This window comes from Hippocampus comes, unplaced genomic scaffold (assembly GCF_001891065.2).
Source record: "Hippocampus comes isolate QL1 unplaced genomic scaffold, H_comes_QL1_v1.1 scaffold397, whole genome shotgun sequence".
Taxonomy (NCBI): Eukaryota; Metazoa; Chordata; class Actinopteri; order Syngnathiformes; family Syngnathidae; genus Hippocampus; species Hippocampus comes.
This window is the reverse complement of record NW_017804968.1, coordinates 479,470-504,813: the sequence shown is the minus strand read 5'-3', so window position 1 is coordinate 504,813 and position 25,344 is coordinate 479,470. Positions and strand designations below refer to the sequence as shown.

The window sequence follows — 25,344 nt, the reverse complement described above, 5'->3', positions numbered from 1 at the left end:
TATATATATATATACACACACACACACACACACACACACACTGTGTACTGCATGTGCATCAGTGCAGTTGTGTCGTGTATTTCAGCAAAAACTGAAAAACTGGCTACACATCCAATTGCTCGACAGAAGTTGTCTGCTGATATTACATGTTATTTTTCCAATGAGTAGTCAGTGTTTGTAACCTGAAGGACTGAAGGTGTCCTACTTTATACTCCTGAATGGATCTGTCAGCAAAAAAACACAGTGACAGCAACAAAGCACAAATTTATGATGATTGCAAGGCGACTTTGATATCGTAACCTTCAAAGGCACCGCTGGAGTATTTTGTTGAGTTTCCCTTTTTTACAAGTAGAAGCTCAGACATTTTTTTCCTCTGCTTTTTTTTCTTGTTTCCTCCCTCTCATTCCTTGCTCATTCCATTTCTTATTGTTTCTTTCTGTGCCGCTTGCTTTGTTGTCATTACACCCGCCTTCATGCCGACATAAAAGCAGCTCGCTAGAATTAGCATAGATGCTAGGGTAGTTTTGAACTTTCAAGCAACCGCTACTTCAGCACACAACGAGCACCAACACATACGAACCGAGCGTACAATGTTAGTCACGGGCATTTAGACTCTCTCTGCTCTGTGGGCGCAACGTATATTTAAACAGCATGATTATGAGGGTTCACTAGATTTGGTTGTTCGCGCTCTTTTCGCTAGCTAGTGATTGAATTGTACTTTAGTATGGTTGTAGTATCTCATCCCGCAACTGACGTAATTCTGGTCTTTATTTCCAGATAGCAAACTAGTTGCAGTTTGCCATTGCTTTTTTTTTTTTTTTTTTTTTGGAGGGAGGGGGGGGCTTATTGTTCTTTTTATGTTGTTACTTCCCCGTGGTGCCTGAGCGGGATGCATCAGCCAACAAAAGTCAATGGATGCAGTTTAACTGCAATAATGATGCGAATTATCTGAATGTGCGTGGAGGAGACACTTCAAGTGCCAAAACAACAAACTTCCAATTGTATGAATTTGTAATACTTGTGCAATTCAGCAATGACCGGGACGGTATGTTGCATCCACAGTATGTGGCAGGACGAGCCTCGAATGGTTCGGATAAAAGTTTTGTGTGATGTGAGGTCAGCTTTTTAAACGTGATATCTTTTAATGTTCATGTATTTGAGTGTTAATCTGGAAGAAAGAAAAAAAAACATGGCAACACTCTCGTCAGATCTGATACAGCGTGTCAACAGATGGACTAAAAGCACATATACACAAAAAAAAAACGGCATCTCTTTCTACTATCTCTCCAGCTCCAACCTAATCCTCCCATCTGCCCCCATGCACCTGCACTAAATCCCTCTTCATTCCATTTTATCAGCCAGATAAATGTGCTGCTGTATATGCGGGGTGTGCAGAGCTTAAAGCAAAGCCGTGCCAAAATAGCTTCATGTAATATCGTGAACCTACTCTATATATTTTTTTAATCCGTTTGTTGTGTTACACGCTTGGATGGCATTTTCTACCCCCCTCCCAAAAAAAGTCACTTTATATTACCACCGTCGAAATTTGCATTTTGGGAATTTCATTCAACAAAAAGTTTAGCTTCAGCAAGTTAGCATCCCTCAGAATCTTGTATTTTTTTTTTTATTTTTTTCTCAGTAACATGAAATTATGTCAGCTCATTTATCATGATTAGCGTCAGAAGGGTGTTAGCATGGGTTTTGGCGATTGCCGTATTTTTTAATTTTTAATTTTTTTTAAACACAGGGACGATGAGCACGCACTCATCCTTCAGTACTGCCAGACGCTTGGAGGCGAGGGCTCGCCCCGGAGCCAGCCTCAGAGCCCCGTGCAGATCCTCCAGGCCGTGGAGAGGGAGGAGCGCGGCGAGCTGGAGCGGGTCATCCATCGCCTAGAGGAAGAGCAAAGGTATCGTCGACCGCCCCTGTCTGCCTCCGCTTTCAGAATCTCTGCTCACTGGGGACGGTTTGAATCCCAGGAGCCTCCAGAGGGAGTACGAGCAGCTGAAGGAGCAGCAGCGAGGGGGCCCCGCTGGAAGCCCGTGGGAGCCGGAGAGCTCGATGTCTGCTGCTCATCCCGACGAGGCCGACCTCCTGGCCGAGGCGAAGCTTTTGCGGCAGCACAAGGGCCGCCTGGAGGCCCGCATGCACATCCTGGAGGACCACAACAAGCAGCTGGAGTCGCAGCTCCATCGCCTCAGGCAACTCCTGCACCAGGTGAGCACGATCCAGCCCATCCGAGATTGTTGAAGTTTTTCAACATAGAGACACCATTGAACAGTCTGTTGATTTAGATTAAGGCATATTGTTATTTCCCTTGACGACTTATGGGGAAAAATTAAAAATCCTCGCAATTTTCAGGCTGAGCAGCCTCATGGAACAGAGTTGAGTGTCAATCCAAAAGTGAGCTGAAGTCTTCAACTCTGGCTCATGTGTACCGGCCAATTTCTCCTGTACTCTCACAAGAGTACCCAAATCCGGGTATGATTATAATTATTAGCTTCACACGTGCTCCGGTCTAATCCGAGCGAGCTTTGACCGTAGCTAATGCAAGAGGAGCCTTTGGATTTGTTTTCAACATGTTAGCGCCGCGGGCAACAGCCGGCGAAAAAGCAGCAGAAGAAGAAGAGAGGATATTGGCAACATTGATTTGGCTTTGAGTGCCAAAGGGAGTCTGGGATGGTGCTCTAAATGTCACCGGCTATAAATTGCTTGTTTGCGCCATCTGGAAAACTGTCCACAGTCATCCGGATGACACACTTAGCTCTTATTGTTGTCGTGCAAGCCATAAAAAGGGAATATTATCATTCCTTCGTCACCGTGCGTGTTCCAGTGGTGTCATTGTTATTAGAAGGCCAGTTTGTCAGAGGAAACAAAATTTTGTAGTCCAGTCCTGGTGTGAGTAGTTCCACTAAAAAGCAGGAAATCTGCCATTTCGGTCTGAAACGGCCATTTTAGGGTCAGTTTGATATTTTCTTATGCGTTGCTTCGTCGTGCGCTTTTCTTACAAATTTGTCTTGATTGTAAACGCATTTAAACTCCAGTCTGCCTTGAGATAAAAAACTTTAGAAGACAGTTCCTCCAAAGAGGCATTACTCTGTTTAAGGTCACTCCCAGTTCAAGCTGACTGTCAAGCTAAACATAAAATAAAGGGAATTACACTTTGTGTATTTTTTTTTTTATCTTGCTCTTGACAAATACCCCATATATAAAAAATAAACTAGAAAAAAACCCTGAAAAAGTTGCGATGAAAACTAATTAAAAAAAAATAATCACAAATGTCAAAACAAATTTAAAAATAATTGCAATGAAAACTTCTGAACCATTTGCCGCTCTATTGAGAGGACTTGAGACTTTCATTATTAATCCCCCACAGCCACTTTCCCGTCGCACCCTGACATTTGGTAGGCATGATTGTCATTACTAGAACCATGCACCTATTATCCGAGCCGCTTATCCGCACGAGAACCCCATTAAAAAAAGTCTCAAAATCCCCCCCACACAAAAACAATGAAAGTCTGCCATTTAAGGATCAATTTGGCTTTTACCAGGGGTCCTTCAAAAGTGAACTTGCCCTCACGATTCGGTGCAAGGGCTCATTCGATTGACTTTTTTTTTTTTTGTGTGTGTGTGTTGTTTTCCCCTTGCAGCCGGCGGTGGACTTGAGGGTCAATGGACTTTCGTCTTCTCCCGCCGCGCAAGATGGAGAACCACTTCCCGAGAACTCAGGTGAAACACTCGGCAGCAAACACCTTTGAGGGGGTGATCAAGGCGCCGCTTTTCTTCTCTCCAATTGAAATGGAATTCCAACTCCATGCATGCGTGTATGTGTTCAGATGAGCTGCTGGAGCCTCACAACAGCAGCTCTGATCTGGCTGATGTCATGGAGCAGATTAACAACTCCTTCCCTGCATGCAGTCGTAAGTTTCCCCTCAAAATTCTCCTCCTCCTCCTCGTCTTCTTACCGCGTGGTAGCGTCAATCCATCATCCTCAGCAAGACTGCCGGTCAGCACCTGTCATCCGTGTTTAATAGAAAATCAAAAGGTAAAATGAAATACAAACTAACTTAGAATGGGGGGTGGGGGGGAAATGTATTGTCATAATCCTGAATGAGAGTGACATTGCGGTCACACCAAATGCAGCCACCATGTCACATCATTTGAAATGCTCATTCCATTCAACTCGAACGATTTAAAAGTCACGAGTTACGATTCCAGCATAGTTAGCCAAAATGTTGTGTTTGCTGCACTCTGTAAGCGTGTAATGCGTCTCCAATGAAATTAAAACTGTCGGAAATGCTGCTGCAACTTTATGATCGGCCGCTAAACCCACTTAACGGATGATTGCAAGCAGTAAAAACATATTGCTCGCATAAAAAAAATATATATATATTCTGAGTTACAGCATCAAAATGACATTCTGCAGAATTTCTAACATTTTTTGTTTTTTGCCCGCAGCAACAAGCCACTCGTCCAGACCACAGGTAAGGTGACGTGAAGTGTGCACAGTTGCAGGGTTCGATTCCGGCTCTGGCCTCCCTGTTTGGAGTTTGCATGTTGTCCCCGTGCATGCGTGGGTTTTCTCTGGGTACTCCGGGTTCCTCCCACATTCCAAAAACATGCATGGAACACTCTAAATTGTCCCTAGGTGTGATTGTGAGCGCAAATGGTTGTTGGTCTGTGTGCCCTGCGATTGGCTGGCAACCAGTTCTGGGTGTGATGTCACATATTCCATCATATGTTCTGAAGCTGTCAGACTTTGCTAATCATGTCTTCAAATTTAATCAAAATGCTATCAATCAAAAATAGAATCCACAGCACCTCCAGGAAGTGAATAGTGAAGGAAATGTGGATTCGGGGGGGGTCGTTCCAAACCCATCTTAACATCCACAGTAGAGAGAAAAGTGTTTTTATAATAGTTTTACACCTCCAACGGAAAATACGTTTAAACATATTTTTTTAAATAGTTCCTCATCGAGACCCAAACCGAAATGATGCAGTTTTGAATTGGATGAATTGTTCGGCCTTGATACTTGATGTCATTGGTCTTGCATTGCAGGTGTTGTGACCATACGACATGACCCACAAAGAAGCCCCCCACCCCGGGACCAGACAGCTCAACCACTTCATCCATCCTTGTCGTCCTCGTCTACTATGCAAAGTGCAGAGCGTCTCCAACTGTACGTCATATCCGCTCTTTAGCCCTCAATATGGACCCCCAACCTTTGTATTATAACCTCCCCCCCCCACCCCTTTTGATGCGGTTCACCCGGAAATGAATTTGTTACTTTTCCTTTCTCATTCTACTGGGCTTTGATGCTCTAAAACTCACTTATGGGAGTGTGCACACTTGTGCATTCAAAAGCTCGTGTGAGGACCTTCAAAGTTAATTTGTTTTGCAGAGTTTGTTTTACAGTACAAAGGAGTATTAGGGCCATACTGATACAAAAGAAAAAAAGATACCGGTACCCCCATAATTAAGTTAAAATATCACAAAAATAAAGTCGGAATTTTGTGAGGATAAGATGTTTAGATTTTATGAAAGTATGTTTATTTTTTTTAAAAAGCCAATATTTCAACTTGTTTTTTTTTTCTTGCAACTTTTTGACTACAAGATTACAACTAATTTATTCCGTTTTGTTTTTATTTTTAACAAATATATTACCGTCTTGAGATACATGTTTAATTTGTTCCGTGACTACTCTCGTAACTCAAAACTCTTATGTCAAATCATCGTTGCCCTCGAAATGACTGGAAATGACGTATAGTGGTTCCAGCGTCCCTCCCAAAAACAGCAAAGACTAGTGTGCTCGATAATTTTGAGCTTTATGAAAATAGATAGCAACTCCTCCTGATGTACATGACTTGGCCACTGGGTGGCAGTGCATTTCAGCCACACGGACAAACGAAGAGTCTGGAAGTGACTCAGCATTAAGCTAGCGGAAGTAGTGCAGTTGTTTCAAATGGACAATGTGTAATTCTCTTAGTTTGATGTTTAGCTTGACAGCCAGTGCGAATTGCATTCACTGTCACCGAATGACTTCTTGTATCGCAAAAGTTGTACGTCGTGCCGTGTGTATCTCAAGGCGCCACTGCGTCCCCGATTTAGTCGTTTAACATTGCGACTTCTTGTTACTCGCCGACTTTGACTTTTTTTGCATTGTCACAATTTTTTCTGCCCCACCCACCACACCCCCAACACTCTAGCGATCATCAACACACTGAGAGACTTCATTGCAACTATGTTTGTGCTTAAACGGTTTGTCAGTCCACATGCGGATGGCGGGTGAGTGTGTCCAAAGAGACATTTGGATAATTACATTCGTTGAAAGACGGTGTAGATTTTTTTTTAGGGGGGCGGTTTTGGGGTCTTTTGGGTTAAAAATGATCAATCAAGAGGAAAGCCATGATTGCCTTTGCTACCTCAGCCTCATTTGGACACACGTTTGTTGCGACTCACTGTATCCGCAGACACTGCATTGAGGATAGCACGTTGTTATTTTTTTGTTTGTTTTGGAGAGATTCAAGTCACTGTTACTGTTACCACAGTTTGGTCCTGCTGAAGCGTGCGCGTTCTTCCTTTGGTTTTGTGGCGCTATTAATGTTACGGTGTGTCATGTACGACTTGTGAGACTAAACACTACTATAATCTCCTCCCTCCCGTTTGCAGACTGTAGCTCCATATGGGTGATTATTTTACCAGATACTTTACAATGGCAAAACTGTGGTTAAAACCCCCCACCCCTACCCCTTTCCTGGTATGTAAAATAGATGGACCACACTATGTGTAAAATGGCAACATTGTTTTATTTCCAAATAAAAATTTTATAACAACGCGCTTGCGCCTTTTGATGGATTTCTTCTGTCAGGTGATGATTTTTCTTGTCTCGTAACGCATGCTGTTATTGTTTGCAACGACAGAATTCATCATTATTGCTCACTCGTGGCCATTAATTAATACGCTGTTGTAAATTGTTGTAATATTACACATTCCTTGGAGAAAAAAAATAATCTGAAAAAGTTTGTGGATGAATGGACACAGGTCTTGGCTTGTATGGCATCTGCTGGTCCCCTAAAGGGCCATGACTGGTCATTTGTCAGGTCAAACCTGAAGTTCTTGGCTGGAGACGCTGGAGGTGAAGTTATTTATTTGCTGCCCTTCATGCAGCGGCATCGGTTTTGCTGGCGCTGTCCATCTGACAGCTGTTCCCATACGAGCCCAAGTTTTTTTTTGGCACGCTGGCTGTGTTGGTGGTGTGGAGGATAACCTGGCACAAGGTGAAGGATGCGGATGTTGAGTAAGGAGGCAGCCACAAAAGAACGATTCATTAAGCGTTAGCCGTGAGGTGCCAAATGTACTCTCGACTTACGGTAAGTCCTTGGAAAACAATGCATGTCAATTCTGAATATAAATCAGTACACCTCGCCAGAACATTGTATCCTGATAAACATAAAAGAAAAAAAATATTCATGTGCTGAACAAATAATTTCGTCACATTTTTATACTCTGTACACTCTGACATTGCCAACTACTGTAGCGGGTGTGCTCTTATACACTTTATTGTATTGCAGCAAAGAAAAAAACAAGTATGTTCTTTGACTGAGCTTTCAAGGTTCACAGTATATTGTGATTTTTGACTAAGGAATCTACCCATTAAAAGATGAGTTTTTTTCTTTTATCGCTCACACACAAAAGTTTGTTTCTACCTTATTCTGTCTTTTATGAATCAGCAGAATATGCGTTATCTTCTATTTTGGACCAAATAAAACGCAGAAAAGAATTTGGGTGTCACGTCAGACTCAGTACAGTCAACGAACTACAAAAATGGCTGAAGAACTACATGAGACCGGAAAGACGTACCGCACAGCTGCTGCCTGAATTTACGTGGCAGGTGGACCCAATTATCAGCAAGTAACAGACAGCGGAAGGTTTGTCTTGTTTTGAACCCTTGCTTCGAGCCCTACAAACACCGGGGAAAAAAAGGTAAAACGCCGAGATTACAAACTTGCAAACTTTTGTGTGTGTATGTGTGTGTGTGTGTGTGTGTGTGTGCGCGCGCGTGCTCGTGCTATTTTATTCAGTGGCTGGTGACGTCGTTTAACTGTAATTATAACAAAAATGATTTGTTTTTGTCTTTTTAAATAAACTACATCCTTAAAAAAACGACTGCTAAAACGAAATTAAAACTAACACACCCACTCGTAAGCTGCTAAAAGCTGAAAAAAAAAGTCATGGTACACGCATATCAATAATCAGGTCAGGTTTGAGTATATCGTCACGTGTTCGAAAGTTTCAGCATCCTTAAATGGATTGACGTCACAAGTTCCACTGCACTTGTACACTCCATTTTCATGCGCTCGCTATTGTTCATCTTTTATCACAGCACGCGGCTCCATAAAATTCGTTCATAAACAGCATGTATCATTTTAATTGTTAAAACAAACACGGATAGCCTGTATTATTCCTCTCGGTGAATGATGCCGGGTTTAGGTCCAACCGCTAATGAAAGCAGACAAAGTCAAATTGTTGTGTGTGAGCTGGGAGCTACTGGAGGTGCGCGGGGGAATCATTCAGCATCCTGCACTTTCATTACGGCGAAGACCTTTTGCTCGCAGCAGCTTCTCGGGCTGGCGCCCGGGCCGTTGCGAATCCAATCTCACCATCCAAAGCGCTTGTAAATACAAAAGAGCGGGCTTTAATTAAACACGTCAATTTTTTTTTCGTTGACTCGAAGGGGCATGGGGGTTGGGGGTTGCCGAAATATTTGCGGGGAAATATGAAGTACACCTTTGTTGTTCTGCGGCCTGGATGAAATTGATATTGACCGCGCAGCGGCAGGCTGAGAGTGGTTGCCATTCCATTTACTTGCTGATGTATGCAAGCCGTTCGCCTGCATGTGTTACAATCGAGATTTGCTATTCATGAGAAACCCTCAGCCGGAGGCGAAACAACATTGCCCATACGTCCCTCGAGTGCTGCTCGTCGATGCCGCCAAGCAATCAATCTATTAATTTTCCATACCATGTTCGCCGATGTATCGCCATTCTTAATTCGTGCCCCGACCATATCACCTATTTTAATTTTTTTTTTAACGGGGTTTCACAGTAAATAAGCAAGTTTCAATTGAGACTAGTGCGCCTTTGGTGTAGTACCACGTTTTGCCACAACATGAGTGGCAGCACTGAGCTCTACCGGAAGAGAGGCACTGTAATTAACTCATTCACTGCTATTGTCGTTTATGTTGTCAATTGGAATCCAACCGTTGACTGACAGTGGCAAATACAGTAATCCCTCATTTATCGCGGTTAATGGGGACCAAAACCATCCGCTATAAACGAAAATCCGCAAAGTAACGACCAATTAAGTCGTAGAAAGGATTCCGTCAGTCATCATCTGTACCTGTGGGTAAAAAACAAAAACAAAAAAGGACGTTTCGCTTCTCTCACAGAAGCTTCGTCGTTTTTTACCCCCAATTACAGATGACGACTGACGGAACCCTTTCTACGATGGAACTTTCCTGTACGACTGAGAGCCTCCACAAGCAAGGACCATGTTTGCAAATGTTTTATCTTGACTCAACACAAAGATCACAAAGTCTGCTTAGATGGAGCACCATAGAAATCTAAGAATGTTTACTGTTGAGAGACTGAAATTCTAAAGATATGTCGATAAATCGATATATATTTTTTTTATGTGTTTGAAAAAATCCGTGATGCACTGAACCCGCGATAAACGAACCGCAAAGTAGCAAGGGATCACTGTATATTTATGGGGGGGGGGGGTACCGTGTGGGGATGAGAGGGACTAAAACAGCCTAGAAATAGATAATAAAAAATGATTCTCATAATAACTGCATTGGAAAAAGAATGGTTTTGTTTTTCCTCCCAGGAACTTTCTGCTGTTGCCGAACCACGAGTATGTGAGGGGACTGCTGTCGATTTTTTTAACAGGTAGGTTTCACTTTGCGTGTCTGTGAAATTCAGGTTTATAACCCACTGCAAAGACAATCAGACGCCACTATTTTTACGCGGTGACAAATGCTCGCGACAGAAGAAACGAGCCTTGGAATGCCACAATGGCAACACATGCATGTGAACTTATAAAAGCACACCCGAGACACGTTGTGACATTTATTGACACTAAAAGCGACGATTCCGAGGCCTCTGCACAGACGGACGCTCTGGGAAATGTCCCAAAAGAGCTGGCGCGTCACAGATCCGAGCTGGCGCTCGGTGGCTACCTATTGTTCATGTCACAACACACGCTTGGCTTTGGGAGCTAATACGCGCGCACACACACACACACACACACAAAGGGCCATGGTTTATCAAAAGGCTGTGTGTAAAACTATTGATTATGAATGAACATCAAATGGAACAATTTTGTTACTCGACTTGAATTGAGTCCAAATCAGGGTTCTAATCATTTTGGATTGGCATTACCTCAACCCCTTTCCCCCACCCTCGCGCATCCTGGTTGAAAGGTAGGACAAAATGAATACAGGACAAATAACAAAAGGACACAGGAATCAGGCGCAGGCTTTATGAATAAAGTATCAACCAAAAATCTTCCAAGTCAATAAGAATAACTCCACCGGGCGCCCCTAAACAAATAAATATACCAAATATCAGTGCGGCTTCCTCAGCCGGCCCCCCCACCAGTGTGACCGAGAACGAAAACACACAAAGGTGACACCAAGTACACGTTTTCAATCTGTGTAAGGAGCTCTCCAATTTATCTCATGTCTGGCATCAGCGCATTACATATTGTTGTTGTTATCCTGCTTTGTTCCTCTCTCAGGGAAATGCGGCGTCTGGTTCCAGGTGTTTGTGTACTTTTGTGTGCGTGTGTAACACGTGCACAGCATCACCAAGGGCTGCGAAATGGAAATGCCGCCAAGCTCCATTTTATATTTGACCTGCTTAAATCAGGAGAAAACTGCTTTTTGCAATGACTTGAAGAGCCCGTGAAGTGAATTTATGGATTTTGTTTCTGAAATCCATGACTGAGAACTATGTCGTAGTCAATTGAGGAGCAATAGCATTTAACTGTTCTTCCCCATTTTAGTTTTCCTGCTGGTTTTTTTTTGGGGGGGGGTACAACCGCACCACAAAAGTTGTGGGAAAAAAAACCCATTCAAAATCAATACAAATAAAAATGAGGGTGCTTTTGAAACCCCCAAACAAACCGAAACTACATCTTACGGCTCGTACAAAGTCTCACAAGGCCTCTGCAGAGACGAATTGAGTGCCCTTTTCGTTGACTCTCCCGAGATTACCTGTCTGGCTTGTCATTCTTCGGCTAGTGAGGATGAATCCTTTCCATCAGTGGAATCGGGGAGTGAGATCTTCAGACGGCATCTCCAAACGTGTGAAACGTCTTGAACTTTGGCTTACACGCCTTGAATAAATCCCTCGCTAAGGCAGTTGGCCGATACCGTTTCTGGCAACCGAGATTGGTCAAGTGAGATACTCTCCGGCTGTTCATCATCTCCGCTGAAGACCTTTCGAATCAAGAGGGGAGCAAGTTGGAACACTTGGCCTGACATTTTTTTTTTTTTTTTTTACTCAAACTTCCGACAATTAAAAAAAAATTATAAAACCAGTTCTCAGAGCAAATTACGATTTTTAGGTCACGCCTGGAGAAAGCCTCAGGCGCTGGTTGCCTTCCCAGTCCAACTTTCTTCCATGGAAGAGGTCCAAAATCCATCATTACTTACTGCCCGCAAGCGTCTTCGTTAAAACTCCCTTTGGCTGGTTTGCCCGGTGAACAATCCGCTGACTTTTTAATTCCTAAAAAAAAAAAAATGTTTGAGGATTTTCAACAATGCTATCGTGCCGACGCAGATGCGGGAGACTGGCATTGCTTAGGATGCTTTTCACCATTTATATGCTTCGAGAATGTCGAGGAATTCTTTTCTTCAGTCTTTTCGTACTGAAAACGACAAGAGAATTTGACTCAAATGTCCTCACAGTCACCGCGGCACTTTTTAATGACTTGACGTCTCGCTCAACAAACTGATACACGACCAATGTTTTCTACTGAGTTGATGCTACGAGACAAGTTCAGGCATAACGCCCTGTTCGGCCATGTTGAAGATACCTTGCCGGCTTCCAATGTCAGTATTCAAGAGCCGACAAATAATATCACGTCCAGCAGGCAAACGGACCCCTGAAGGCAAATCTTAAAACCCAAAGAGAGACCAGGAGTCAAGCAGAGTTGAAAATAACTTTGCTCGTCGCACGTCAAGACTGCAAACAGGAACAAGCTGCCCTCTTCAGCATGCTAAGCTGTTTTGATTGCGCGCTAGGTACGTAAACGAAGTCCTTGCAGGGTCACACTAGTAAGTTGATGATCTATCTAAAATTAGAGAGCCATAAGATATCTACAATTACTCTTATAAATAACGATCAGATTTCTACGTTTGTAACCTTTCGTTGCTCAAAGAACAGTAAGGGACCCCGACAAACCCATTTTGTTCATATTGCGACTCGGGGTTAAGGTTGTCGTTAATATTTGTGGGGAACTGTGGGCACGTGAAGCTCTTTCAGATTTTTTGTGATGAAGGGCTCTGGAAATAAATGTGACTTGACTCTTGTGAAAAGTTGATCTAATGAGTTCTCTTACGGAGTGGCTGCAGAAATAATGCCGCAAAAAGAACAAATCGGCACTGATTTATGCAAGGGCATGTCTCAATTTGGACTGTGCACATTTTTAATCCGGTCTCGACATTTTTATCTCCTAAAATTGAAAAGATGGGAGCTTAAAAAAACAAACAAGAATTATAAAGCAGCCTACCGACTCCAAAGTTAATATCAATAAAGTGCCACGAAGAGATAATTGGATGGTGTGAAATGAAATCCAGACCAGGGCTACTTTTTTAATGATCAATTATGTGTCGTTTTCTGTCAGAGTCAACGAGGCCACGGCAGGTCAGCCGATAATAAGACACGATCGGGCACTTTACTCGATGCGACGTCTGACATCTTTACCGTGAGCATGCCCGAGCGTCCATCAAACCGCTTCCAGCCATTAGCCAAACCAAATTGGCTTCTAAATGCCATTTGTGGACAACTTGATGACATTTTCGGGAGAAGACTTTTTAAATACAACCCAGCATGACGTACGTATTAGTTGCTGACGCAAATTCAACATCAGAGGCAGAGAATTTTTTTCTTTTTTTTAAACTTTTTTGTTTTTAACCCTTTCAGGGACAGCGGTTAGTACAGTGGGCAGCCTATCACAGGGGTGTCAAACTCATTTTTGTCGTGGGCCATATTTTAATTACCGTTTCCATTCGAGTGCCGTTATGACTGAAACCACAAAAAATTCAATAACGGTTCATTCAACTATTGTTTAAGTGACTGTAATGAGAGGTTTGGTCACAAGAAAAGGCTGACAATATGTCTCTTATTTATTACATTATGAGAATTTTAAATTTTGGTGGAGATTTTGCAAAGCATCATGGAAGTTGACATATTTAATTCACCTTCGCGGGCCACATAAAATGATGTGGCGGGCCAGATCTGGCCCCCGGGCCTTGAGTTTGACACCAGTGGCCTATCATGTTAGCATGTTACAAGTTATTGTTTTTGGTGCATGAAAGGGTTACGAGAATTCAGAGCAGAATCATTTCGATATGGCGGCTTTCATTTTTTTTTTTCTTTTTTTTTTCCCTTCCTGACTTTCTTTCCTTTATTCGCTCAGCATCGCTTTTCAAAACCTCCAGTACGCTTTTGTTTTTCTGCAAATATATTGGTCGACTAAAACGAATTAAAAAAAAAAAAAATCTCGCGCCAACCTGCTCCCAAAGACGACTTCCAACCAACTGAACTTTGCAAAAGAAAAGCCAAAATGAAATATGAACTCACTCTGATGGGGGGGAGAAAAAAATTAATAAAAAATCCCAAACTATTCTCTGATCTCAAGGCACCACTTGATCCGGCCTAGCTGCCGTCTGTATCTTCAATCTGCTCAGGCCGGCAGTGTAGAAACAGCGCAGTGACTCTTGGCACTGTGAATGAGCGCAGTTCATTAAGAAGGTTGAGGGGGGGGGCTAAGGGGGGGGGTGGTCCATAACTGCCCGAAGGAGCAGTCTCCTGAAGCACCACCGCCTGGCCCGACATGAGCCAGCTCCTTTCAAAGGAGGCTCCGAGATAAAAAAAAAAAAAAAACTGAGAGCGGAGGCCATCGACAAAAGCCAGCATTGACACCCCCGTTTTTTTTTCCCCGGCTGCTGGCGTGGAAAGTAAAAAGAATCCGCCGTGACGCGATGCATGGAAATGAGCGGAGGCGCATACGGTGAAGGACATCCTCAAAAAGGATTTGGGAGGACGTCAGTGTAACGTAACGACTCACTGGTTTTGAACGGCGTCTTTTTCTGAATGGTGCTATTGGAAGGGAAATCTTAGCACCCGGGAAGATCTTACATCGACATGACATCTTTCATCCACCCATCCGTTACTTGTGCCGCTAATCCTCACGGGGGGTCAGAGTGCAGTTTTCAACTTGGAAAAGGCTGCAAAAAAAAACAACAACCATCGCCAGGCTCTATTTTATAAATTGTTTCATTTTGAAAGCGGAGTGATTCCGTTTGATCGAGTGGGATGTTGAGATGCGATATAGTCCGGCTCAGTTCGAGAGGGCGATGAGTTTTTTTTTTTGTCATCGTTTCACAACATGAATCAACTTGGCAGAACTGTGAAAGTGTCAAGATCGCTTCCCAAATGAAAGAGACAAAAATCGACACGTATCTCGATATACGTTAGGCTGCAATGATGTAATTTGATTCGATGTAGTCACATAAACCACGCCCCATGCCGCCCCAAGTGGTCGTCTTCAACACTTAAAAGCCCGCAAGTCCGCGTTAACTAGATTAACGACAAAAAAAAAAAAAAAAAACACAATCATATTACTCCTCAAAATGGTTCAGACTGCATTTTTTACGAGGTGCCCAGTCAATGATTACGGGTCATAAAATTCCGACTGCAAGAATAATTATGAGTCAAGCATGGTGGCCTCATTTTCCATCAAAAGGAGAGTTGCGTCAGGAAGGCTCATTCTTAATATTCAACAGCACACCACAACAGTTCTTGGAAAATAATCACACTTGGGACTAATTTCCTCGCCGGCAGGCATTATAAAATGATTTTTTTTTTTCCCTTATCGACGTTTTTCTCTCTCCCACCAGGCTTGCGTGAACATGATTGGCTATTACCGGCATATGCTCGTCACCACACGACGCCACGACGGCGCTGATGGGATTCGCAAGCGTCTGTTTTTGCGTGCGCCGACATTTTGGGTGAGTCAATGAAAACGTCACGACGCACGTGTGAAGGTCAATTCCGGTGGTCGCTCAATAAGGAGCGTTATCTTCACTGAAAAGTTCTTTCTCAATTTTATTTTGTCAAGTAGTTGCAAGCTCTTTTCACTGCAGCATCCCAGCAGTGAAGCTTTTTTTTTTTTGAACAACAACTGGTTGTAAAATAATCTGACAAGGTCCTGGAGTTGTTTTATTGAGTGCGGAGCCCCAACCTTTCACTCTCCATGTCATTATGTCAGCACCAGCCAGACAAACAATAAAATGAGCGAGACGCTGCGGCCATCACACCCTCAAGGGTCTTAAAATCCCAATGCCACAAAGGGAGAAAAAAAATAGTCAGTGACACCCCAGCCCCAGCACCCCCACCCCGTCATCCCCTCCCTATCCACTGTCAATTTGCCAGTCAAGTGAAACAATGGAGTCACTCCAGATGAGATGGGTTTTGTGTTCAGGGGCAAATAGCAAAACTGCCATTGCCAAGGTTCATTAAAAAAAGGAATATGCAGTGACTCCGTTTTTTTTACCTCATCTTTTGGTCCCTATTGAGTACAATGCGGATTTTCAATTCTTAATTTGTCATTGAGTATTGCTGCACGTTTGTATGTTGTATGTTTTTAAAAGAATTAAAATGAAATTCTACTCTACTAGGCAGGCCGGTGATGGAGTCGTTAGTGCTCACATTGCAGAGGTCGCGGGTTCTATTCCGGCTCCGACCTTCCTGTGTGGAGTTTGCGTGTTCTCCCAGTGCCTGCGTGGCTTTTCTCCGGGTACTCCAAATGGCACGGCTTGGTTTGCTCATCAGTCTCTCCGCTACGAGACGAACCGAGCCATAATCAGCCGTGCAAAATCAAAGCTCTCTCCTTTTCATTTCCTCCCCGCAATCAGAAAGCCACGTTGTCTCTGCCGCTAAACATAACATTCAATCAGAGGCACTTTTTTATTTTTTATTTTTTCCGCAGTGACCACGCTAGTTGATCCCGCTTCACGAGCACCGCAAATGGATCAAACTAATCAGACCGCCGTCAGCACGACACGTTGTTTTGGCCCTGTCGAAATCATAATTTGCTTTTCGCGGCGCGGGAAGGCGACGGAATTGACGCGCCGTATTGTATCCGCGCGGCGTCTAATATAAGCAATATCCTAAGCCGTGATGTAACGCCGATTCATTGTTTCGGAGTCAATCGCGTCGGCATTTTTCAATTTCCTTCCCTATTCAATCCTGTTATATGGATTTGGATGACAGTAATTATTCGCCGCACTACTTCAATGAGGTGCCGTTGGTTCAGCTGAAGATTAAATTTAACATCTGAAACCCCGAGGAACCGGCACGATTGCCCTGAGATGATTGTCGTTCTTCAAATATGTAAATGGAATGGGTTTTTTTGATCACACAGCGACAATAGTTGGGAAAGAAATCGTCTCTGGACAGGTTTTAAACTTTAAAAAGGCTGCCTCAGGTGGCATGAAAAAATAAAACCACACTTGTAGTTATGCTGCATTGCAGAAAAGCGGCATGACCCCCGACAAGGAAAAGTGCCATCTTTCCTTTTCCACTCCAATCCGTTCCCCAAGTGCGCACTGTTCCAACTTGTTTTTTTTTATTCCACTGGTACCATCACGCTTATCTTTTAATTAATAAGCAGAGTCACTACCCAAAATGACTCCCTATTATTCTTCGGTACCAGAGTGTTTCAAGTACGTTTGGGGAATTGGATTCAACTCACGACATTGCCCGTGGGGGCATTTTCAGAAGACTCTTTATGAAAGGAAGCGCTGTGGTCTCGTCATTAACTTCGTATTAGGACTTGTGAACGCTGGTGCACCTGTTGTTGTTCCCATGGCGACGATGAAAAGGATGACAACATTCCGTCGAAGTTTTGACATGACTGCACATTCCCGTGCATCCATCAAGATGGATGACAATGTTGAGTCTGAGCTTCAATCTAAAAGCGTCGACAAATACGCATGAGCTACTCACGTCTTCCTTGGGGCTAACTAGGACCCGATGGCATATTTATTGTATTTTATTTTTCGGACATTGGACATGAATCAACAGAGCAAAAAGGCATCCGTGTTTGCCGTCTTTCATCTTTGTCCCTCCCGCCTCCTTTCCCAGTGTGTAACTGCTCACCCCTCCCCCTCTGCTTGCCGAGGGTGACCATGGGAGTATTATTTTTAACAGTCTTTGCCGGAGAAAGATTGATCGTGGGAATAAACCTTGATATTTTTACGGCGCCAAGTCAAGACTTTTCGGTTGGAATCGGATGAAAAGTTAACCACGATGTGTGGTGACTGTTTTCAAGGAATGTGAGCATTGCTAGCTTCGCGCAAGCTAATTCAGTGTGGGGGGATTTTGTGTTCATGTGTGAGGACCCCAACGCAGGGAGGAATGGCAGAAATGCAGTATGTTCTCAAAAAAAAAAAAAAATCGATATATTTTCAAAAAATATAACAAAAAGGCAAACGGGACATGTGGATTAATGATGCATTGTAAGAAATCAAAACCGGGATTGGAGAAGATAAGTTTGATCGAAGCGACTCCGGTAGCGTCCGTGGAAAATACACAATTTACTGTGACCGGCGAAGCGCGTTACGGCGCGCATTTCCCAATTCTCTCGCCGCGAAGACGCCAAATTGAATCGAGGGCAGACACGGAATAATGAGGCGGCGCCGAGGCGTTCGGTCAATGAAGCACCGAGCCGTCTATCGGCTGCTCTCCAACCAACGGGGAAGAAGATAACTCGTGCGGAAGTGGGAGAGGAAGTTGGAAGCATACTGAGCGAGGGGATAAGAGGATGCAGCGGGATGGCGGAATCGGAGCCCATTGTCAGGCAGGCGGCGAGCAAAATGAGCTGCGCAATTTGGAAAGTGGCACGACAATAAGCGCCACGCTGCAGTTAAAGCCGATGCAAACCGCCAAAGACTCGCGCTCCGTCGGAGTGGAAAGTACAACCTCGAAATAAGGAATTTTACACGTTCAAGTTTTGTAGCCGGCACACGGCATTTTTTTTGTTTCATGGTTCTCTGAAAAAATACAAATAGTGAACCAATAATTATTTCAACAAATAATAAGGATAGGTTCCCTAAAATAATGTAATAATGTGTAACATTGTGCTTGACTACTACAGTACTGTACTTTGACCACCCCCCACCCCCTCCCGTATTTTCATAAAATCGAATAATTATTTCAACAAATAATAAGGATAGGTTCCCAAAAGTAATGTGTAACATTGTCCTTTACTACTACAGTACTGTACTTTGACCCCCCCCGTATTTTCATGAAATCACATCCCGGTTGACCAAGTTCAAGACGACCTTTTCCGAAGCGATGCTCTTATTTTCCGACTTGCTCCTGTCGCCATGACGTGCTGCAGGCTGTTATTTGCCGCATCGTGCCACTCAGAATGTGACATGAAATTACTCGCAATTCCCCCTTGCACTCTCATCAACTCCACCACAGAAATTCGCGCGCGTGTGTGTGTGTGTGAGTGTGTCTGCCTCCCTCTGCGAAGGACTGAAAAAGAGAAAAGTTATCTTCTCAGGTGAAAAAGATCGACAAAAAGGAAGGGAACGTTCTTTCGGATGCTTCATTGGCAAAGTCATGACGGGCAAGCCTCGCATTGAGCGCTTTTGACAGCGGAGAGAAAATGTTGAGGTGTCACCAACACCGTCGCCCCTCTTAAAAATGTCCGGTGACTTAACTGAATATGACAGTTGGTACATTTGACATCTGAGTAGGGCTGATTTGCTTCCGATTGTTGCCTGGAGGTACTCAGCAATCATGCGAAGAGTCAGCTGAGGTGTGTTAAGCAGAACAAGGTGTTCTCTGCTCGCTTAAATGCTATCAAACAACCAAAATTCTGATATTTGTGGACATGAAACTACTTCTTCTGCCTTCTTGCCATACCGAACAAAATAATCTTGCAATTTCGGCTATGTGAGTGAAAGTAAGAACGAAGTGCTGAGTCCGATGAATTGTTTGTGCTAGCGTGCTAAGTGCTAAATGACATCAGTTTATTTGAACTAGCACTCCTTTTTGAGCGCTATTTTTTTGATAATCGATTGACAATAAATGCGTTGACATGTTGACGAATGTACTTTGAACATTGCTGGTAGTACAAAGTATTGCTTGTGCTTTGCGGTCACCCGTTTTTGCACAAACAAAGAAGACATTCACAGCAACTGCAAAGTGACTCCGTGACTGCAGTAGTCATAGGATACGTCATGTACAAAGGACACATGATATATGGCTGCGCTTATTATTATATTGTCTGTCTACATGTGTTGCTGCACCCTCTGTCTTTAAGTATCCGTTGCACACAACTGTTGATGCTATTTCTTAGCCCGTCTGTGTCGCTTCCCAGTACAACTTTAAAAAAAAAAAAATTCTCCCTCCCGGTCCTAATTTATTCACACACTTTACCACGAGCCGCTCTCGCCTCATCGTTTTCTTGCAAATTCTGTCGTCAAGTGGAAGAGCTGTTAAAAACCCGTGGCGAGCCGGTCCTCTGTGATTCATTACGTGTCGCCACCGGTGATTTATGAATGTGCCGCCTCGTTCGGGCTAATGGTAATGGCAGCCACGTGTCTGCTCATCCCGGCGCATACACAGCTGTCCTATCCGTTTTGCACAGATTCGAGGGGAAAAAAAAATGTGAGTATTATTATGTTGCCTCTCCGTATCTGCTCCCATTGCAGTTTTCTTTAGCGAATGTGTTTTCCATATCGTCAGAGACTTAAAATCGAAATCACGACCAAGTTTCGAATAATTGCCCGGCCCATGTTCGCACTTGTTTTATTTTTGTCAGTTGTCTTGCAGTCCCGGACGGGGCGTCTCTTTGGATCATTTAGCAACCATTGATCTGATCATTAGCACGTTAAGTGCGCTGTCGGTGTTGGCATCTGGCGTGATTGATGAGTGGGGCACTCGGTTTGTACTTTTCATGCGTGGCTTTCATTCGCTCTTTTTTGGAGCTCGTCACCTTGATTACACAGTCAAACAAATACAAAAATGAGTCAAATTCAACTGTCCTGTCTTGTTTAGACAAAGTTTGTTTTTTTTTTTTGTTTTTTTTTAATCCAACCACCACCCAATCAATCCTTGAAACATGAATTTTAAGTACCAATGTTCTTGTCATCCTGGCAAGTTTTTAGATCTATTTTTTTCGGGGGCCATAAAGCACAATCTGTAAAATGTTTTATTCACGGCGGCTAAACTATATGTGAGATGAGCTGAGTGGAAATGAAACCACTGAGGACATGTCAAGCAGTAGGAAAGGGCTGACGTATTGCAGCCCTGTGCACAGTCAGTTTTGAATTGAAACGGTCAAAATGGATGACAATGTTGAGTCGAAAAGTTTTCACAAATGCATGAGCTGCTCATGTCTTCCTAGGGGCTAACTAGGACCTGCTGGCACAGTTTTTTTTTTTTCTCGGACAATGCACATGAATCAATTGAGTAGGAAGTCATCCATGTTTGCAGTCGTTCGTCTTGCACCCTCTGGCCTCCTCTTCCGTGTGTAACTGCTCACCCCTCCCCCTTCTGCTTACCAAAATCATATACATTTATATTAAAATGAAGCGTGTGGCATAATGGATCTGTGAAAGTGAAATGCATCATGGCTTTCCATGATGCATTTCACTGTCACGCAAGCCCATGATATAAGAAAAAAAAATGAAAAAGGACCCCTCAGAGAAAAGTCAAAACAGAATTATGAGGATGCGTTTATGCACAGGCAGTAAACACTTTTCATATTTTACACAGTCTGCAGAAGATACGGAGCGGCTGCATATATTAGTGCGGTCATTATTACAGTGCCCTGAGACAAAGGCTGCATTGTAATTGAATATCATCGAGGCGCTGCCTCAAATTGTCGTTAACAATGACTGCAAATGCAAATGATGCAATCGGGTTCAACTGGCTGCTGAAGTCGCTTCACGGATCGCTGCTGCTGGACAATGGCTTCTCTCTGGCCTCTTTGTTTTTTTTCTCAGAGGTTTAGTGTGATTTCAATGTGTGATTTAAAAAAAAAAAAAAAAGAGGTTCGGTTGAAAACACAGCAACTATTAATGCTAATCATGAGCCCCTCAATGGAGTTTTCCTTTGTGTGTTAGCATTAAGCTAACAGGTGCTTTCTTAGGCCAAAAGTTGTTTTTCGAAACACAATGTGTACCTCTTTTTTATTTATGTTAAATTTGACAATTTCTTCACACAAAATAGTTGGGCCACTCCGAAAGAGTTTCTCTCATTCACAGAAAGCCAATCAAGAATGCCGCCGTGTTATTTGTATCCGGTCTCTCTTCATGTCGCCGAATAATGCCTCAAATGGTGTGAAATCGCTGGGATAAGTCCCTACCTCTTAGGTGGGTTCATGTGAGGGTGTCTGTCTGCCTTCCTGCCTGGGAGCAAAGTCAAGAGTCATTGCAGGATTCTTTCTTCAGCGCGCCGCCTTGCACCGAGCGAATGATACGACTCGCACCGGGAGACTAAAAAGAAAGCGCGGCGGCTTAAAAAAGCAGCGGTGATGAATATAAATCTGCGTCTGTGCGTATTGTGTGACTTGACGAGCTGGTTGAAATCAATCGGTGAATAAATAATCTGGCTCCTCGGCGAGTGCGCCGAGATGTAGGCTTTAAACGCGTGAAAAGATGTATGGCCGCCGACAGTTCATGTCAGGAGGCGTCAGTGGAACCTTGAATAAACTTGTTGGAACAGCGATCCTTGATCTCCAGTTTTAGATTTTAGATTTAAATGTCCAAAGATCGGTCACTCGATTTTTATTAAATATATATGAAAAAAAAATTCTTACATTTCAATCACACTAAATCAATGCTCTCATTAATCAAGCGAATCACTTCAAAATGAAACCGTGGGAACACAAAAAGCCCAAAGACATATAACTTGGACGCGCTTGAAGCGGCTACACATAGTCGAGACTCATCTCCACACACCAAAAAGCATTCACTCATTTTCCATGCGATGCATGCATGCATGTATGTCCCTATTTTTAGCCCGTGCTGCCATCCATTCGGATTGTCGTGCACACGCGTGACTCAAACCGCTCACCCGTTCGTTCGCCGCCTTCCGGAGGCACGCATGAAAAAGTAATGAGAAGCGTCTTTGAGAAAGGCTCCATATGAGTCTTTTGTGAGAAGTTCGGCATGTAGCGCTTGATCTCCAGCTTCATGTTTCTGAGATGGACGATCGCAGTCGGCCAAACTTGCGAACGAAGTCTTCCCGGGCCCGAACTAAAGCCTCCTCGTCAATGTACACAACAGGCCTCCTGGCGGTCACCACGTACTGCACCTTCCTGAGGCTCCAGCCCAGCACGTACATGAGCAGGCCGCACACGGCCGCCGTCGAGCGCCCCACGCCGGCATTACAGTGGACGTATACCGTGTGACCATTCTCGAGGAGACCGTGAAGTAGGAATACAGCCTGGGGAAGCATCCGGATGCGACCTGCGCCGGAGAACGGGAAGAATGTGTCGTTCGCGGTATCGTCCAGTCCTGACGTCATGAAATGACTTTGTTGCTCTTGTGAATTGCTCTTTTTTTGTTGTTGTTTTTTTTAATCAGTTTCGGAGTCCAGTCGTGGTTTGTCTAGGGTCGACCTTCTAGTTCAGGGGTGTCAGACTCATTTTAGTCGCGGGCCAATTTGGAGTTACGTCATCCCTTGGAGGGCCGTTACGACAGTGAAACCGCCAAATTATTACTTGTCCACAAAAAAGTAATAGATTACTCGTTTCATTATTACTTGTCCACAAAAAAGTAATAGATTACTCATTTTGAAATCAGTCAAGTCAGTTATAATAGTTTGTTCAATTATTGTTCAAGTGAGTGTAAACATGGCATCAAAATTATTGCAAAACCTCAACGTTATTTATTACGCATGACAATTTGACATTTCGGGACAGATTTTAGCAAGTTGACACATGATTTGCTTTCGTGGGCCACATCAAATGACGACAGATTTTAGCAAGTTGACACACATGATTTGCTTCGGCGGGCCACATCAAATGACCTGGCGGGCCGGATCTGGCCCCCAGGCCTTGAGTTTGACGCCTGTGTTCTAGTTCATCCCAAAGGTCCGCGCCGCGCTTACCCTCGGTGCTCATGTCGGGCGTGGGGATCCACACGTACGCGAGGCCACAGCGGCTGTACAAATGCATCATGGCGTCGGGCGTCATTGCTTCGCCGAGGTTCCGTCCGCAGCCGTGGGAGTTGTTCATCACGTCCGCCTCTGTCTGGAAGTTCATTACGGCGCTGATGCCAAGGTCGTGCTTCATCTTGATCGTCACGTGTTCCGGCACTCGAGGACAGCTGCCCAGCCAAAGCCTTGGGAGCACCCTGGGAGTCACAAGCAGGGAGTCAATGAGTTTGAAAATGACTTTCCAAGAATAACCCGCCAGACCGAGAGTCATCGTTTATGCCGTAACTATCGCGCGGGTTTCGAAGCATTTTTTTTTTTTTTTTAATTGGGGTTTTCCAGTACACAGGAAAGTCCAAATTTAGATTTCAGCATTTCCAGTGCCAAATTCTCCTCCAGGCCCTCGTCTGTTATATTCATCCATACAGGAAAACATTTTGTGGCTTTATTTGCCAGACAAATTATTGTGCTCTGGTTGCCTAGTAACCTTGAGCGATCCTTTTGTCCAAATGTAAAATGGTTTCAATGGACTCGCGAGGATTTCTCCGGTGAGCGGCTAAGAGGAGTAAAATTATATTAAAATGCTGTGTCGGCCGGGCCGTTTTGTTTGTTAATCTGTCACATTCAATTTTGCTTGGCGAAAGGATTGGCACTCTCCGGCGGACTATCTTGGGTCACCTGGAGAAATGCATGGCATTCTGACCAGCCACGCTAAAGTAGAAGTTGGTGGTGTGCTTCATCTCGTCCGTGTGGCCCGTCTCTTCGATCCAGTGGCCGATCGGGTGGCAATAGACGCCGTCCACCACGTTGTCCTCGTCAAAGGTGCACGTTCTGTCGTGGTGCGGCCCGTTGCCTGCGGACAATGGAAATATTATAAGGGGGTTGTTGTTTTTTTTTTTTCCTCCATCGCAAAGTTGCGAGACATTTTTATTGAAGTTTAGAATAGTCGTGTACATGCCTTAGTATAGATCAATAAGGTAGGGGAAACCCTGTGCGAGGTTATATTCATTGACCAAAATTTATTGAACAAAATGACGAGCAAATTAATCTTAGGTATTTGCTGCCATCGTGTGGTTAAATGGTAGAATTACACCAAACCAAGTACCCCAAAAAACGGTTGTTTTTTTAATGATTTGTTGATGATCGTTTAAAAAAATACACACATTGGACGTATAATACAAATGTGGTATACACGGAAGCTTATTTTGCATGTGTTATACCTTCCCAAACGTAACGGCCGTCCGTTCTTCGGATGAACTTGAACCACAGCGTGTCCTTAAACGGCTCCCGCAGCCGCACGTCGCCCAGCCACAGACACGGCTCCAGGGTCGACACCGAGCTCCGACAGGCTCTCATCCGAACCGCTTTGCTCGGATCCCACTGACCCATTTCTTCGCGCGAGCCCAAAATAAACAACTCGACGTGCGGCGAGTCCGCAGTGAGAATGACGCCGAATCGGAACAATATGCCGGGCATGGACATGTTCTCGTTTAAAACGGAGTCGTGGTTCGGCCCGCAGCTCTTCAAATAAACTATAAATATATTTAGAAGCGTGTTGACGGAAGTAAAGATGGGCTAAAATAAAGTAAGAAGCGCCGAACAGTAGCGCGCCAACTATTGGTGGCATTTGCAAATACACCAGTCGGGACTCAGTTTTTTTTTCGATCGAGTGATTAATTCGCATACCACTAAATCAGTGCTCATACGGCATTTTTCAAACCTCAAGAAGACTCACAAGCCAAGAGATTCGAGCAATCCACCTTTATTTGAAACTTTTAGACCCACAACCCATACTTTTAGATGATATGACAACTCATTACACGTGTGTAAAGGTTAAGAAGACTAAACCGGGGTCAGCAGGGTTTTCCTGTG

General features: G+C 43.9%; 1 protein-coding gene and 1 long non-coding RNA gene across 5 annotated transcripts; one reads left to right on the top strand and one right to left on the bottom strand.

Annotated features, from left to right (window-relative positions):
• Positions 1 to 7,030: 7,030 nt before the first annotated feature.
• Positions 7,031 to 25,060, bottom strand: epm2a (EPM2A glucan phosphatase, laforin). 4 transcript variants are annotated; one of them, XM_019889657.1, is made up of 5 exons: positions 24,693 to 25,060; positions 24,151 to 24,325; positions 23,428 to 23,672; positions 11,721 to 11,793; positions 7,031 to 7,268 (listed from the first exon to the last, which is right to left on the bottom strand). In XM_019889657.1, the coding sequence occupies exons 1-5, from the start codon at positions 24,952 to 24,954 to the stop codon at positions 7,103 to 7,105; spliced, it is 921 nt and encodes a 306-aa protein (XP_019745216.1). In that variant the 5' UTR covers positions 24,955 to 25,060; the 3' UTR covers positions 7,031 to 7,102. The 4 variants fall into 4 exon arrangements, with proteins under 4 accessions (XP_019745216.1, XP_019745225.1, XP_019745234.1 ...); XM_019889675.1 differs by lacking the exon at positions 7,031 to 7,268 and adding an exon at positions 7,369 to 7,441; XM_019889666.1 differs by lacking the exon at positions 11,721 to 11,793 and having other exon boundaries at positions 7,051 to 7,268.
• Positions 7,435 to 15,658, top strand: LOC109527653 (uncharacterized). Its single transcript, XR_002170561.1, has 3 exons — positions 7,435 to 7,984; positions 9,890 to 9,951; positions 15,192 to 15,658. It is a non-coding gene; the product is annotated as an uncharacterized LOC109527653 (long non-coding RNA).
• Positions 25,061 to 25,344: the final 284 nt, after the last annotated feature.

Bases quoted from the DNA above. Each gene is read 5' to 3' on its own strand.
- epm2a (XM_019889648.1), bottom strand. From the start codon at position 24,954: ATGTCCATGCCCGGCATATTGTTCCGATTCGGCGTCATTCTCACTGCG. The intron at 24,326-24,692 runs GTATAACACATG...CATTGTCCGCAG, and splicing joins CGGCCGTTACGTTTGGGAAG to GCAACGGGCCGCACCACGAC. The intron at 23,673-24,150 runs GTGACCCAAGAT...TGTGACTCCCAG, and splicing joins AATGCCATGCATTTCTCCAG to GGTGCTCCCAAGGCTTTGGC.